General features: G+C 53.7%; 7 protein-coding genes across 7 annotated transcripts; 3 read left to right on the top strand and 4 right to left on the bottom strand.

The window, feature by feature from the left end:
- Positions 1-1,833: 1,833 nt before the first annotated feature.
- LTS14_006134 (uncharacterized protein) lies at positions 1,834-2,622 on the bottom strand (the record flags this gene model as incomplete). Its single annotated transcript, XM_064838832.1, has 1 exon — positions 1,834-2,622. One exon carries the CDS (start codon positions 2,620-2,622, stop codon positions 1,834-1,836), a length of 789 nt encoding a protein of 262 aa, XP_064693657.1.
- A 641-nt stretch (positions 2,623-3,263) lies between these two features.
- On the top strand, positions 3,264-4,078 carry TAF9 (Transcription initiation factor TFIID subunit 9; the record flags this gene model as incomplete). Its single annotated transcript, XM_064838831.1, has 2 exons — positions 3,264-4,029; positions 4,059-4,078. The coding sequence occupies 2 exons, from the start codon at positions 3,264-3,266 to the stop codon at positions 4,076-4,078; spliced, it is 786 nt and encodes a 261-aa protein (XP_064693656.1).
- A 527-nt stretch (positions 4,079-4,605) lies between these two features.
- LTS14_006132 (uncharacterized protein) lies at positions 4,606-6,030 on the top strand (the record flags this gene model as incomplete). The annotated part of the gene is made up of 4 exons (XM_064838830.1): positions 4,606-4,676; positions 4,758-5,001; positions 5,065-5,507; positions 5,664-6,030. The coding sequence occupies 4 exons, from the start codon at positions 4,606-4,608 to the stop codon at positions 6,028-6,030; spliced, it is 1,125 nt and encodes a 374-aa protein (XP_064693655.1).
- A 403-nt stretch (positions 6,031-6,433) lies between these two features.
- Positions 6,434-7,232, bottom strand: RPL20B (60S ribosomal protein L20B; the record flags this gene model as incomplete). Its single annotated transcript, XM_064838829.1, has 3 exons — positions 6,434-6,769; positions 6,865-7,049; positions 7,229-7,232. 3 exons carry the CDS (start codon positions 7,230-7,232, stop codon positions 6,434-6,436), a joined length of 525 nt encoding a protein of 174 aa, XP_064693654.1.
- Positions 7,233-7,546: 314 nt separating this feature from the next.
- On the top strand, positions 7,547-9,213 carry CSN12 (COP9 signalosome (CSN) subunit; the record flags this gene model as incomplete). The annotated part of the gene is made up of 3 exons (XM_064838828.1): positions 7,547-8,163; positions 8,255-9,014; positions 9,130-9,213. 3 exons carry the CDS (start codon positions 7,547-7,549, stop codon positions 9,211-9,213), a joined length of 1,461 nt encoding a protein of 486 aa, XP_064693653.1.
- Positions 9,214-10,463: 1,250 nt separating this feature from the next.
- LTS14_006129 (uncharacterized protein) lies at positions 10,464-11,509 on the bottom strand (the record flags this gene model as incomplete). Its single annotated transcript, XM_064838827.1, has 4 exons — positions 10,464-10,496; positions 10,562-10,837; positions 10,893-11,241; positions 11,301-11,509. The coding sequence occupies 4 exons, from the start codon at positions 11,507-11,509 to the stop codon at positions 10,464-10,466; spliced, it is 867 nt and encodes a 288-aa protein (XP_064693652.1).
- Positions 11,510-12,683: 1,174 nt separating this feature from the next.
- Positions 12,684-13,661, bottom strand: LTS14_006128 (uncharacterized protein; the record flags this gene model as incomplete). Its single annotated transcript, XM_064838826.1, has 2 exons — positions 12,684-12,938; positions 12,975-13,661. 2 exons carry the CDS (start codon positions 13,659-13,661, stop codon positions 12,684-12,686), a joined length of 942 nt encoding a protein of 313 aa, XP_064693651.1.
- Positions 13,662-15,252: the final 1,591 nt, after the last annotated feature.

Here is a 15,252-nt window from a genome sequence, read left to right as displayed (position 1 = left end):
CGCTGGCCCGTATATTGATGCACGATCGAGCCACATCACTGGCCATTCGATGGATAGAAGCCACGAAACACTTCAGAGTTCACGCCTGCCGGCAATGCCAAGCAGTCGCCAAGGGAGATCCTTGCCGATATCCATTAGCTGTCTGGCAAGCACTCCTCGACCCATATCGCTCTCAATCATAACTCCATGGCACTACGTGAACCTTCTACGGCCACCAAGTTGGTTCGTTGAGTATTTCACCGAAGGACTCGCGAGAGAATCTCTCCATCTTCCAGACACGCCCGGAGCTGTCAAGTTCCACCCCTGACGATTTCTGCACTGGGAATGCACCTCGCGAGTCTAAATGGTGAAGCACATTCTCCAACCTCAATAATCCGAAGCTGCTTGTGGACATTGCAGCCTACGTGCGACTGGTGGCCATCGTCCCTGGTGATCAGCCTCGGCTTGATCCATGTGCTTTCGAGCTCACAGATCTACATCGCGCTGTCAGCCGACCAGGGTGCATCAGACAAGCTTGAGGACATTCTGGTCGATGGCAGGTTCTTTCAGTGTCCGTGGCAATCTCCAGCCGTGTCTCAAAGAAATGCAGCAGACCACTGCGACGAGAACGCCGAAGTTCATTGACTCGCTCTGCATCGACCGTCCCAGATCAATGCTTAGATTTTGATGATATCTAACATCTGCAAGTGTGCCAGAGAAATGATTGTGTGGCTTTGGTCTTGCAGCTGAAGGCAATGACATACTTGTTGATTTACGCAATGCAGACAAAGCAACCTGGTCCGCACGACCCAATGGCGCCAATGGCCACGACTTTGTACAACTTTCAAGCTTGCCAACAGCCTTGACGAGCTCTCGAGCTCTCATTACGCCTATATTGGTCGCGACTGTGGACTACACAAGAACGCAATTATACTCAACTCGCTAGACTACACTGCGGCTCCCGGCGCTTCACGGTCCCGGTGCTGCAGCAGTTATGCAGCGCGGCTGTGCCTACAGTGGAGGGGCCGCCACGACGTGCGCATAACTGACTGATGGCACTCCGGCGGCTTTGAGCATCAGTCCGCGCTGGTGAGCATGCGGCGGAATACCAATTACGCTGGCTCGCACGAGCTGTACCTCCAGATACTGCGCCTGCAGCACTGCAAGTCCCCCGAGATCAAGGTCAAGGTTTACGGACTACTCGGCATGCATTTGGACTGGTTGACTGCTGAAGAGCGGTCTGCAGTGCTCAGAGTGGACTGTGAAGCACCTGTACAAGCGCCATCGGCCTGCGCCGTACAGTAGCCTTCATGAACCCTCACGTGGAGATCTACGCAACTCCTGAGCTGCAAGATGTTCTTAACATTAACTCAGACGATCTAGCAACCTCGTCCGATGCAGATAGCGATGCTGTGACTCACTAATCAGAGTTGCAGCAGATGATGTTCGGCATAGAATTGCTGTTTATCGGTAGTGCTCAAAGGTTAGATCTAGAGGGCATGAATGATCAAGTCCGCGGCGGTAACCTTCAGATCTGTACTTTGCCAGCTCTAGGTGAATATGACACCTCGTTCGCACAGCAGCGCCCACAAAGGTGGCAGCGGCAGCAAATGTGTGGATGTTTCGCAACCGAAGATTGCCCAGACGGTGCAGCCGGCTACTGGACAGCCGGGACCTACATAGTGATAGGCTATTCTGAGCACACGGCTGCTGACAATAGGCACACCGGCGTGCTCGCTGATACTTCACAAGAGTGTGGAGTATTGCTAGCAGCCGCCACAGCTGAAGCATTGTAGCCAACGAGTCTGAGTGATGCTCACGAGCTTACACCAGACTATAAGCCTCCTATATATGCTAAAGTCTCGACGGCATCCTCGTAGCACCATCAAGACGAATACACTCCCCATTCAGCATCGAATTCTCAATACAATGCCTCACCATCCCCGCGAAATCCTCCCCCCTCCCCGCCCGTCTAGGGAACTCAAACACTTTCTCCAAACTCTTGCGCACCTTCTCGCTCATCTGCGCCGTCATATTGCTCTCAAAGTACGAAGGCGCGATCGATACAGCTCGGATTCCGTATTGTGCCAGATCGCGCGCTAGGACTAGGGTCATGGATCTCACGGCGCCTTTGCTGGCGGCGTAGGCGACTTGGCCTGGTTGGCCGTCGTAGGCGGCGGAGGAGGATACCATGACGATGACGCCGCGTTCGCCGTCTGGCTCGGTGGGTGTTGTTTTCGTCATGTGAGGGAGGCAAAGTCGAATGAGATCCAGTACTCCACGAAGATTGATGTTGAGCACGAATTCTAGGCTTTCGAGAGGTATGGGCTCGTTGTGTCGATCGATCAGTTTGCCTGGCATGCCGACTCCCGCTGCGGGAATGACAGCACCGATAGGTTTACCGGTCTCCTTGAGCCAGGGTACAAGCGCTGAGACGGCGGCAGCTACTGAGGAAGGTTCGCTGACATCGACTTCGAAGAATTTGGCATGCGTGCCGAGCTCGGCTACTACTTTCTGTCCATTCTCGGCGTTGAGGTCAAGTATGGCGACGTAGCCGCCACGAGAATGTAGGTCCTTGACAGTAGCTAGACCCAGTCCCGATGCGCCGCCACTGATGACGAATGTCCGGTCTTTGATATGCATGATTGTGTTCGGACGGATCAATGCACTAGCTGACTCTGTCTCGCAATTGTACTGGTTGATGTGGTCGAGTAATGTGTACACAGATGCCAGAAGCCGTGGACCAGACCGAAGAGGAAGAGACCGCCGAAGAGTAAGAAGGATAGTAGTATCAAGCCGTAAGCAGAAATCCCAAAGACGCCGTCGCCCGTGATGCGGCTGTGGTAGTGCCGAGGTGATTCTCTACTAGCTCCTGGTCCTGGTGATTGAATGTAAGGCAGTGCTCGCTTCTCAAGGTAGTCCAGGTCGTCAATGTCCATTGAGAAGTTTCGGCGATGTACGGGAGGCATGGAGAGCCATGATCTGCTGTAGGATAAAGCTTGTACAAAGCTCTTGGAGGTCTCGTTTTTGTCACATGGTCTCATGTTTCGTTGCGATGTCATCGTGCTTTCCCCGCGCGGCGGAGAGCGGAAGGGAGCGGCGTGGGCTAGGCTGCATCTGTACATTTGCGCCCGTGAAAGTGAATGCGAAACACATTCACTCATCCGTGCAAGTGAACATTCGCAGGCCGGACAAGAAGGACATAGCGCTTCACCTTGAGGAGAACTGTAACACCGGTCTGATTACTGCAATTTTACCCCAAGACCGAACAGTACATACCCACCATGGCCTCGCCAGCCCTCGCAAACGGCACCCATCCTTCAACACCACCACCCTCAGACACAGCACCCTCCACACAGCAACCACAAATCGACCCAGATATACCCCGAAACTCAATACAAGACGATGGCGACTCGAAACGACCCCGTGACGCCCGACTAATCCACCTCGTGCTCTCAAACCTCGGGATCAACAGCTACCAAGAACGCGTCCCACTCCAACTCCTCGACTTCGCATACCGCTACACATCAGGCGTACTATCCGACAGCCTCCGCCTCAGCGCTGAAGGCTACGCGGGCACGACTGCCGAACGAGGAACCGGCGGACGAGGTCGGGGAGCGGCTGGGGAGGCAGGTGGAGCCGGAAGCGAAGGAATCACAGTCACATCACTCCGTCAGGCCATCGCAAGCCGGCAGGGCTACACTTTCCAAGGACATCTACCGCGGGAATTTATGCTCGAGCAGGCGGCTGAGAGGAATCGTGTGGCGCTGCCTAAAGTGGAGAGGAGTTATGGGGTGCAGTTGCCGCCGGAGAAGTATTGTTTGACGGGCGTCGGGTGGAATTTGAAGGATGAGTGGGACAGTGAGGAGGAGGTTGACGAGGAAGTGGAGGGGGAGGGGAGGATGGTGAATGTGACAAGTGGGCATGGTGAGGAGGACGTGGGTATGGGCGGTGTTGACCGCGAGGACGAAGAAGAAGAAGAAGACGAAGAGGGCGCAGGGAGGATGGAAGACGTGTTTGGAGAAGGCGGTGGCGAGGATATGGAGATGAGTTAGATGATATGCTGCATGGACACACAGCTGAGAAGAGATTTCTATGACTTTAGCGTGGAGTTGGTTGGAAAGTGGGATGCAATATCAAGACGCGAGGCACTTGATCTTTTCTCACACAGGTATCCTCGGTGTACATATCCATGGCAAGATAACATTGCTATATGTGCCCACGAGGCATGTATACACGATCAATCCAGCGGGCTCCCCGTCCCAAAGTTTGATTTGCGACATTTCGCCAAGACGAACAAAGTGATGCGCGCATCAAGCTCCGGATTGTGAAGGACAAGATGAAGCTCCTTTCTACCACTACATTTCAACTACACACTTCAACTACACAATAATGTCATTCACACGACCGTTCCAACAATCCCGCCAAACAGCCATGGACCCAGAAATGAAAGTTCAGGCTCGTCGAGCCGAGGCCTTCACTAGCACTTCTAGGCAGTGACAGCCTAGAGAAAAGAAGTAGCTCATGATGGTGATGCTGCGCCTACTTCATGCAACGATGCATATGCTACACCTGCCCCATCGTTTTATGTCCACCGAATTGCGTTCCGTCAACGAATCTACAACGATGACGGACAAGATGACGAAATACCTCGGTGCAGTGCCCGTCTTACTCTGTTTCTTGACTGCAGCAATATGGTAATACCGCCCCATCCATACTCCATACTACATTCACATACCAGTCACGTGCACTCGTAAATCGCTGATACGTTCCCACAGTCTACACATCCAACAATGGCTCGGCCTCCCACTCCGCTGGATCAACGCCACCTGGGCGAAATCATGGCAGAACTACATCAAAGCCTCAACGGCCATCCTCATGATCGGTCTGAACCAGTGGCGTGCACCTATCACAGCGCACATAAGCGGCGATGCTAGCGTCGCAGGTCAGATTCGAAAGGATAAGAATGGGAACGTGATTTGTGAATTTCCGAAGCGGATGGTGCTTGTTGCGAATCATCAGGTAAGACCAAACTCTACGACAAATTCGGTACCTTCTCATGTAGCTGAACACGTAGAACCGCAGATTTACACCGACTGGCTAGCCCTCTGGTGGACCGCCTACACCACCTCTGCTCACGGGCACTTCCACGTGGTCCTCAAAGACGGCATCCGCAGAATCCCCATCATCGGCCACGGCCTCGTCTTCTTCTCCTGGATCTTCCTGAGTCGGCGTTGGGAAACAGATCAACGCCTCCTCCAAGAAAGCCTTTCTAACCTCTCCGACTATCCTGGCTCAAAACATCAAAATCAGACACCGACGGCGATGTGGTTGTTAATCTTCCCGGAAGGCACGAATTTGAGTAAAAGGTCCTCCGCGATCAGTAAGAAGTGGGCGGAGAGCAGGGGTATCAGATCTCCGACTTTGACGCTTCTGCCGAGAGCGAGGGGGTTGCAGGCTTGTATTGCCGGGTTAGCGGGGAGTGTGGACTGGTTGTACGACTGCACGATCGCCTACGAGAATTTACCGTACGTCCTGCCTCCCGCCTCCCGCCTCTCCCCTCTCCCTATTCCTACCTATTCCCGCGCCCTCCCTGTCCCTGCATCTTCCTCCCTTCCTCTCCCATCCCCAACCCACCACACACTCACTAACAATCAACCTCCCCACTAACAACCACCCCACAGACTAAACAAAGACAGCCAAGACATCTACAACCTCCGCACCCTTTACCTCGACGGCCTCGCCGCCCCCCAAACCCACATCTACTGGCGACGCTTCCACCTCTCTTCAATCCCCTGGCAGGACTTCGAAACCTTTGAACAATGGCTCATAGACCGGTGGACGGAGAAGGAAGACCTACTGCGCCACTTCAACCAAACGGGCTCCTTCCCTTCCGCAGAGGGGTACGTGAAAACGGACATCAGACTCAATAGTCCGGTTGAATTTCTGCAGATCGGCACGAGCATATTCGCCATGCTAGCAGCGTGGTGGATTGGGAAAGGTTTGTACGGAGGGTTGGTGGGTGTATATACTCTAGCCGTCGGTAGATAATCTGCCCCATAAGCAAACTTCACGAAATATGATCGAGCAGCTTTTGGCATGCTCGAGGTCGGCATGTCCTTGAGCAGCAGCATCCTTCGCCTCCGTGTGCGCGATTGTCATTCTTTTGCTCGTGTCACCGACACTCGCGTCTTCAATCGTAGGACCAGCGGCGTGATGGATCGGCCTGAATGCATCATGGGGTTTGTCACGGACTTGACACACGACTACGGTGATGAGGGAGAGACGGGACGGATGTGATGCGGGTAAGCAGCTTTCAATATCTCAGCTAGCTATGTGAGCACTCTTAAAACAGCCCGAGCGGGGCATCATGCCACCACAAAACTTGCTGCCATGCCACAAAACACCCACTCCACCCCGTGCTCATTCTCCCACCACCACAAAAACCACACACCTAGAAAAAGGTATTCGGCCTCGTAGCAGCAAAAACCACCTTCCCGCTCTTCGGCGGCGACCGATGCGGCAAGGGGAACTTGAGGCCCTTGGTCAACAACTGCTTGATATATGGGCGGCGAATATCGGCATCCTTCTCAATCTCGACGACCTTGAGGATGTGGATGGAGCGGAAGCGGGAGCGGTGACGGGCGGCCATGTCCTGGTACATGGAGTCGACGGCGTCGGTGCGGGACATTTCGCGGTATTCCTTGTACATGTTGTGGGTGCCGGAGCGGGAGTCGTAGCGGATCCAGATGCCGAAGTTCTTCACTTTCTGGGGGTGTTTCTCGTGGATCTACAATAATATCATACTGCGGTCAGGGGCGGTCTCTCTCATGCGCTACATCTCAATCCCGCTTCTTTTTTTTTGAGATTTGTTTCTTGTCATACCTTGTTCAAGCTCACAATCTCACCATTGGCCTTCTTGACCTTCTTCAGCTTGGCGAGGAAGTACCAGAAGCGGCTCTTGGCGATGACATCGTTGGGGGCAAAGATGCGCATGCGGTAGAGTTTCGGGGTGGGCTGGGTGTCGGTGGGCAGATGGCGCCCGATGACTTGGTATTCCTGCAGGCGACCTGTATTATGAAAATAGCAGACATCAGCGCTGTCTTATGGATGATATATATTATGATATATGTTCATGCACAACGGCATTTGTGTGTGTGTGTGTGTATCCATTGTTCCCTCGCTCTTGCAGCCCGAATGCGATATTATGGTTTGTGCTCGGAGGCGGTGGTGGTGGTCGCATGCTTACCCATCTGGAAGAATGGTCAGTCAGTACACTGTCAGTAGATTAATATATGGTATGGTCACCCACTGTGATTGATGTTGTCGTCGTCGTCGGTGGTCGTGTGTGTTGTCGCTTGCTGTCGCGGCCACAAATTCTGCTAATTCTGCCATCAATTCGCCATCTCGAATGTGGGCTGCTAGTGCCGGCCGAAGGCGCAGCCAAGACTTCGAAGCATGAATGCCTGAGGTCCTCAATCGATTGACTCGACTCGACTTTCCATGTTTACAATCACAATAATATTAATAATAGAACACAACAGACAGAGAGAGAGAGAGAGAGAGAATGAGCGACTCAATCTGGACCGACTTCGCCACGGCCCAAGCGCGCGAAGACGGCTACCTCCTCGCCACCACCATCTCCCCCTCACGCCCCCCTTCCGATCCCGCTCGCCTCTACAACTACCTCCGCTGGACGAACGCCGGCAGCGTGCAAACCGACCTCCGCTACAAACTGCAATACAACCCGGACCTGCACCTCGACAAGAAGGAGTCCAGCAACTGGCTCGAAGTTTTCACCGCCTATTACCACTTCACCGCCCGTCTACTGTCAGCGGAAGAAGCGCAAAACACCAGCCAACGAGCACGTGAAGCGGATTGGAATGGCGTCTACGAGTCGTGGAAGGATGTGCTGAATGCCGTCTACCGTGGCTATACGAGTGATGTGTTTGATGCCTGGACGATCCCGTGTCTGTATGTCGTGGCGAAATACATGCGCATCTTCGCCATCAAAGCCGACGAGAGTGCCACCGCTGCCGCGCAAAGAGAACAAAGAGACACCGGCATGGCGTTCGGTCTGCAAGACGAAGACGGCTTCAATACTTCCTCCAATAGCAAGAACGAGAAGCTGGAGGATGCGGCGCGGCATATCAACCGCATCTTCGCCCTTTGTCTCGGCGACAGGTACGTGTCAATACCACTCGTACTCTACTGTAGGCCCGAAAAAAAAAAGGTAAGTTGGCTAACCCATCTCTCCTCTTTCTCCTCCACACAGATCCCCCCTCGAAGACTCCCGCAAATGGGCCCTCTACTACATCGCCAACCTGCTCTTCAAAACCTACTTCCGCCTGAACAGCGTGCCCCTCAGCAAAAACATCCTGCGCTCTCTATCCGCCCAAGCCGCCGGTGAACTACCCCCCCTATCCCGTTTTCCCAAAGCGCATCAGGTGACGTTTAAGTACTATTCTGGTGTGATAGCGTTCTTGTCAGAAGACTACGCTGCAGCAGAAGAGCATCTGGAGAGCGCGTATAAAATGTGCTTGCACTCGAGCAATGATTCAGCTGCTCAAACAGCCACAGCAACAGCCACAACCCGCAACCGCGACCTAATCCTAACCTACCTCATCCCAACCAAACTCCTGACCTCCCACCGCCTCCCCACCCCGACCCTCCTATCTCAATCCCCACACCTCACCTCCCTCTTCGCCCCCATCACCTCGGCAATCAAGCACGCCGACCTCCGCGCCTTCACCGCCGCGCTCGAAAGCGGCGAGGACGAGTTCGTCAAACGTCGGATTTACTTGACCCTGGAACGCGGCCGGGACATTCTACTGCGGAATCTCTTCCGGAAAGTTTTCATTGCGGGAGGCTTTGAGGCAGCTGCGAAGGAAGGCGAGGCGCCTGCTCGACGGACGAGAGTTCCGGTCTGGGAGTTTGCGGCGGCGTTGCAGATGCGAGGGGCGGAGGTCGGGGATGGGGAGGGTGGGGTGGATGGGGATGAGGTCGAGTGTTTGGTTGCTAATGCTATTTATAAGGTATGTTACTCTTCCACCTATCCCTTCGTCTAGTAAGAATGAAGATTGGTAAGAAAGGGGAAATGGAAATGGGAATGGGTCCGCTGACTTTGGAATTCTTTTTGTGCGGCTACAGAATTTCATGAAAGGGTATATCGCCCGCGACCGCGGCATCGTCGTCCTTAGTAAGGCTGGCGCATTCCCGGGGACGGGGGTCTGATCGGGCCATGGTGATCTTTCCCGACAAGACTCTCTATCTATCACGCCCGGAACAGCAGTCAGCAGCCACCATCAAGTATCCCGAGTTTCAGCACGGACCAGCGAAGTATCACATGCAGTATCCTCAACATCAGACGTACACAGCCTACACGGGGCCTTGCTTTCCTGAGCTTTACTTGGCTTGGTTTAGTTTGGCCCGGCAGCAGCAGGAATCGGCTTCACGGGCTCGACGTGTCCGAATTAGAGGGTGTGGGATACCTAGGTGGATGTGGATGTGACGCTGGGCTGACGAAGCATCCATAAGCGGACTGGAGCGGGGGAGGGCGAGGGGCGGTGGCGTCTGTGATGGAATGCAGTATGAGTCACACCCGGGGCACGCGGCATCCAACAGTCCCTCCCACGCTAATCCACGATACACTGGCATGTCAGACGGTAGACACATGATACACGGGCATGTTAGACAGTCTACGATACAACGTGGCATGTCAGACTGTACAGCGGATCTTACTATGTTCGGCACTAACGGCGGCGATTGCACACGACTGCACCTGGAATGCCGACTCCGACAATCATCAAACACAGCTCATCACGACGCTGAACACGAGGAAAGATATGGAAGCGCGGGGGGTTAGTGGTAGTAGCGAGCGTGTTTCTGCAGTATCTGCTAACCTAGATGAGATAGGTAGATAGATTAGAGGCAGCTAGTATACACAACAAGTCGACAGTCTGGCCCGAGAAGCCCCCAATTGACTCACAGCAATCTGATCTCCAATATCCTGCCTGCAGCGTGATAATGACCTCGCAGTCTGTTCTTCTTCCCGCTCTAAGCCTGCCTTGGCCATACTGATATTGATAACTGATAGAGATGACGAGATAAAGAAATAGTGATACATGACAATAATGTCCCGCTCGCGATAGTCCCCTTAGTGTTATTGTTGTACGGGTAACGCCTGGTAACGCCGTGCTAAATGTGAATGGCAAATAAAGGCCCTCTTATGGGACGGTATGGTGGTGATGTACAAGAAGGTAAGGTTCCAGCCGCGAATGGTGTGGTCCAGGTCTGTAGATATGATGAGATGATAGGAGCAGTCGGCTTGTTCTTTCAGGAGATGGGTAAGGCGGCCATCCGTAGAGGTGTGTGTGTGTGTGTGTGTGTGGTAGACGCCAGTGATCCGTCGCGGTCGCACAAAGCGAGGGCGTGGTGAAGTATGTGCGACGAAAACCCGGCCCTGACGATGATGATGATATGATCTAGCGAGGCGGGCGTGCGCCAGCGATGTCGTCCTACGATGTGTCAGTCGGGAGTTCTTGAAGTGTTAGCTCAAGCATCAGCATGCAGGAATACATACGAGATGATTGACCATGGCGACAAAGAGATCAAACCACAATGCGCTCCCCCCAACCTCCATCTCCATCTGCATAGTCCCACTCCGCTTGAACGTATCCCTCGACCGGATGATCAAAGCAAGGTAATGCGCCCGCAGCTTACTGTCCGACGCCGGCGTGTGCGAGTAAGCATAACGTGCGGACGAAAGAATGGTGCTGCAGTGGACGCCGGAGGCAAGACCCTGCTTCTTCAGGGCCAGACGCTGGAGGTCGGGGAGGGCGTAGTGGGTCGCTGAGCACTGCATCGCGTTAGTATCGATACCAAACTCCTTCATTGGCGTCACGCCAGCTTACGTAGATAACAGTATCCTTCCACACATTCCCCCCCACCCCACCCAAATTACACACCACGGTACTCTCCATCTTCCTCGCCGCGGAATTATCTTCCTCCAACGCCCAACTCGCCCTCTTCTTATCAAAGTACAACTTCGGACTATAATCCCCCTTGTACAAATACTCCAGCACCGCGGAAAAGACCTCCGGCTCCTCGTGAGCGAGTTCGATGCGTTTCCCGCCGGCCTCGAAGAATTGGGCGCGGAGGGCTTGGGCGAAGTAGGGGGATTTGGAGAGGATGTCTTCGTGGGCGGCGAAGAGGCGGTGGGTTGGGCCGACGGAGATGGTGATGATGGCTGAGTTGAGGTTGCTACCGATATGTGTTAGCAGGTGATGGGTGTGAGCGGGATGGATGGATAGTATGCTTACGGTGATGTGGGAGAGCTGCTCGCGGGACTCTTGGCCGAGGGTGAGGAGTGTGATGGTGAGGCTTGATGATGTTGTTGCTGTTGCTGCGTGACTATCTTCCTAGCTGGAGCATACTCCTTGAACGAGCGCTGCTTCTTCGTGCTCGTGGCTTTTCCTGCTCGGTAGGAGAAGCTATCTCGGTATGATTTGTTCTTGCTGCTGGAGAACATGTTTGCGTGGTGGTGTGGCTGTGATATCAGTATTCGGTCGGCTTGTTACGGAAAGAGTGAAAGCAGCAGCAGCAGCAGCAAGGCAGCGCGGAGAGAGCGTGTGAGCAAGGTGGACGAGAGAGCAGATACTTATACTAACTCCCAGGCAACGACCTGTCACCCGCCCAGCCGGCCGGCACTGATGCCATGTCCATCACTGCATCAGCCAAAACCGACATGTCCCAAGCTTATGGCACTAACACCTCATATCCGACGATGAATACGTACCCAACTCAACTCAGGTGCAAACAGCCCTTCCGTTCCCATCCCTCCCCTGCACCGGGCCCAAGTAAAACTCAACCCACGAGTGCAATGATAAGAAACCCAGCAACACCTCCAAAGAAGACGCGCTGATTCGTCGCGTCAGCAAAGAGCGTGCAGGACGCTAGAGACGCGAAAGTAACCCGATATCACATGAGCAGCACTTTGACTCAGGCCTGGCGAAAGGCGTTTGGTCTGGGCGCAGGGCGGGCGGTGCTGGCGACTCCTTCGCGGAGACCGGAACGCAAGGGCGTTTGGTTTCACTGCGGTTAGCAGGAGGGATAGAAGGCGCGCTAGGCTTGTTGTGTATGAGATGACTCGATTCATTGCAAATGAGTTTTGTCCGCGTGGGGGTGTGGAAGCCGAGGCGTCCTGTTTTGGTCCGTGTGAGACATCTCGTGTGTGTCTTGTGTGACCGAGCAATCTGGGGGTCGGAGTCAGAAAACGAAGGCAACCTCGTGAGTAATCGTGGTCTACGCAAGCAGGCCACGATTGAGGTTGCCTCTTCTCCTTACCTTGCGGACACTTTCGACCGGGGTGCAGTGCTAGCGTTTGCGCTAGGGGAAAGCTTCTGGCGTCGCACTACTGCAAGCACTATACGGCTTGGCAGGCACCGTGCATGGAATCCTTGTCTAAGGACGATCCCGATTCCTTGGTCGATGAGATGTGTCACAAAGCTGGCCTTGCAATCGGCCGCGATGATGGACGTCACTGCCGATCATGATGGGAGCTTGTAAACACATGCCGACCAACGATGAGCATCGGTGGCAATGCGTTTGCAGAGTAGTCAAGCTGAGCAACATTCTGTGCGATGTGTACGTATCCTGCGCGATCGTCATGTATAGGTATTCCGCCACCACTTCACAGTGACCTCTCAACCCTCTCGCCGCGGCGCCTTGACCCCCAACAACTTCTCCGAATTCTTATAAGCAATCATCTCCAACTGCTCCCTTGTGACCAACCCACTCAGCTCCAACTCCTCCATCCAAACCAACCCATTCTCATTCCTCTCAAACGGATAATCCACACTATACAAAATCCGCTCAATCTTCGTATTCCCCAAAATACACCTCAGCGGATCCAAGCTCCAAACACCCGAAGTCGTGATCCAGATATTTTCGTCCCATACCTGCTTCCACTTTCTCTTCTGATCGCCCCAGCGTACACTTAATTTCGTAATACGATCAAGCATGAAGGGGATCATTTCGCCGAAATGCCCGAGGATGATTTTCAGCTTGGGGCATTTATCGAAGAGTCCCGAGGCGTAGAGACGGAGAGTATGCAACGCCACCTCATTATGCCAGCCCCAGCCCGACGCACCGAGACTCTTCGCTGCGCCGGCCGTGAATTCACCTTGGTAGCGTGGGGACATGTCGTCTGATGGCCAGCTCGGGTGGATGTAGATGGGGACATCGAGGCGTTCGGCCGTCATCCAGAAATCGTCGTATTCGCTGCCTTCGTAGTACTTTCCATTAACATGGCAATCTATCAGTGCGCCCACGAAGCCGTGATCTTTGACTGTTCTCTCCAATTCCGGTCCGCAGGCTTCGGGCACAGACATGGGCAGGACAGCGAAGCCGGCAAAGCGCTCTGGGTTCTTCTTCACGGCGGCGACGAGTTGGTCGTTCGCTGCGTGGCATTGGTCGACGGTCATGGTGCCTGGGCCGTGTGAGATGACCTGTAGTGAGACTTTGCCTTTGTCCATGTAGGAGAGGCGGAGGTCACCTAGATCGCGAAGTTGGTCTTCGAGGCCGGGGATGGCTTTGAATTGCTCGCCATATTTATCGTCTAGGCTGTGGCCTACGGCGGAGGAGAAGAAGTGCTCTTCGAGCGTAATGAGAGGCGGTACCATGATGATTGTGAATGTGGTTCCGTGAAGACTGTGGTGATGGCCGTAGAAGTCCGTGTGATGAGTCCAATGTCGCGGCTCTGATGGCAGAGCGACAGAATGATTATGAGTCTCTTCTCGACGCTATGCGGCGGACAAAACTAGAAATCGGTCGTCCGCGTGGAACACTCTGTGTGTCCTTTTGTTGCTGTTACTCTGAAATGTGTACTTATGACGATGTTCTTGGAGTCGATACGCTTAATTGCTAGGCTTAATTGCTACACTGGGACAGCGAGCATGAAGTCGGGCTTCTTCAGCTCTACATTTGAACTTCAAAACACGACTATGACATATTGTCGGCACATTCACAGGGAGACCCCAATAGAAACGAATTCTGAGTTAATCCCTGTGTGCCGAAACGCACCGTGTGGCGAGAAACGCGTTAGTCAGCAAGCCGTGGCTGTGGCGCATGCTCAGTCGCTGAGTCATCTGGACGTGCGCGAACTCACTTGCTAACGTCGAACACCCGCATAAGGCCACAGTGTGGCGATGAAGCTTTCCCGCCTTTGCAAAGCAGATCGCAAATGTCGCTGCCAATCAGCTAACATTCGCCAGTATCAGAGCATCGAACAAAATAAGTCGAATTCAAATTGTCCAGCTTCCCGAGACGCACGCCATGCCGAGACACTTTGTGTACCATCATTGCCATGTGCTCGAATTCTGCGCCAGGGCCAGACAAGCTCAATCTATGGTGCGGGTCCAAAGATAACTTATGATGGTTACAGTATCCATGCAGATTGTGTCCCCGCGGGTGGTTCTGGACGAACGCGCCGAGACGATGGCATGATGGATTGTTGTGCACATCGAGCACATGAGTTAAACACCTGATGATTGGAGATGGCTAGCAGCAGAAACAGCAAAACGACAAGAGCAGAATAGCTCCGACCTTGAATGATTTATCGTTTACAACGAACTTCTGTTTCTTTGTGACATCTACACAAGCTGGACAGAATGTACCAATTCACTATCGGAAGCATAGATGAGCTGGTCCCCTGTTTCACACCTAGTGTGAGTATTGGTGTCGCACAAGTATGAATCGTGACGTCAAAGACGACTCTGCCGACAATGACCGAGCCTACATCCTTCACAGAGGCTAGATTGATGTGGTCTCCTGCTGCGGCCAGAGTGGAAAGGCTTCTCTACAGTGGCACCAGACCACTTTGCTAGGCGATATGAAACTCTTTCTGCATACGAGTCGTCCAACTCAGGTCGGCTAAGGGTGTCACATGACTCACAACGCTGGAAGTAGACTCGAGCGTTGTAACGTTGCCCAGGGTACTGTCGTATGGTGATGGCAATTTGCTTGCTTGTCCACCTGGTGGTAGGGCAAGACCGGTTGGTGCAAGTGAACGTGCCCATGATGCTGGTGTCATGCTCTTTGAGACTGCTATGTGGATCGTCGGTCACAAAGAATTCGAAGGTAAGATCATAAGCACGTAGTGATTGTGACACTTCGCCATGAAGAGCGGGTTGCAGATCGAATGAGTGGCTGACACCAGCAGCAGGGAAGCTGACATGAGCTGGCGAGTCCCGCAGGTGTTGCCGGAGAGCCTGC

This window comes from Recurvomyces mirabilis, assembly GCF_035927965.1.
Source record: "Recurvomyces mirabilis strain CCFEE 5264 chromosome Unknown scaffold_15, whole genome shotgun sequence".
Classification (NCBI taxonomy): Eukaryota; Fungi; Ascomycota; class Dothideomycetes; order Mycosphaerellales; family Teratosphaeriaceae; genus Recurvomyces; species Recurvomyces mirabilis.
Note: the sequence above shows the minus strand (reverse complement) of the source record. Positions and strands in the feature narration are given on the sequence as shown.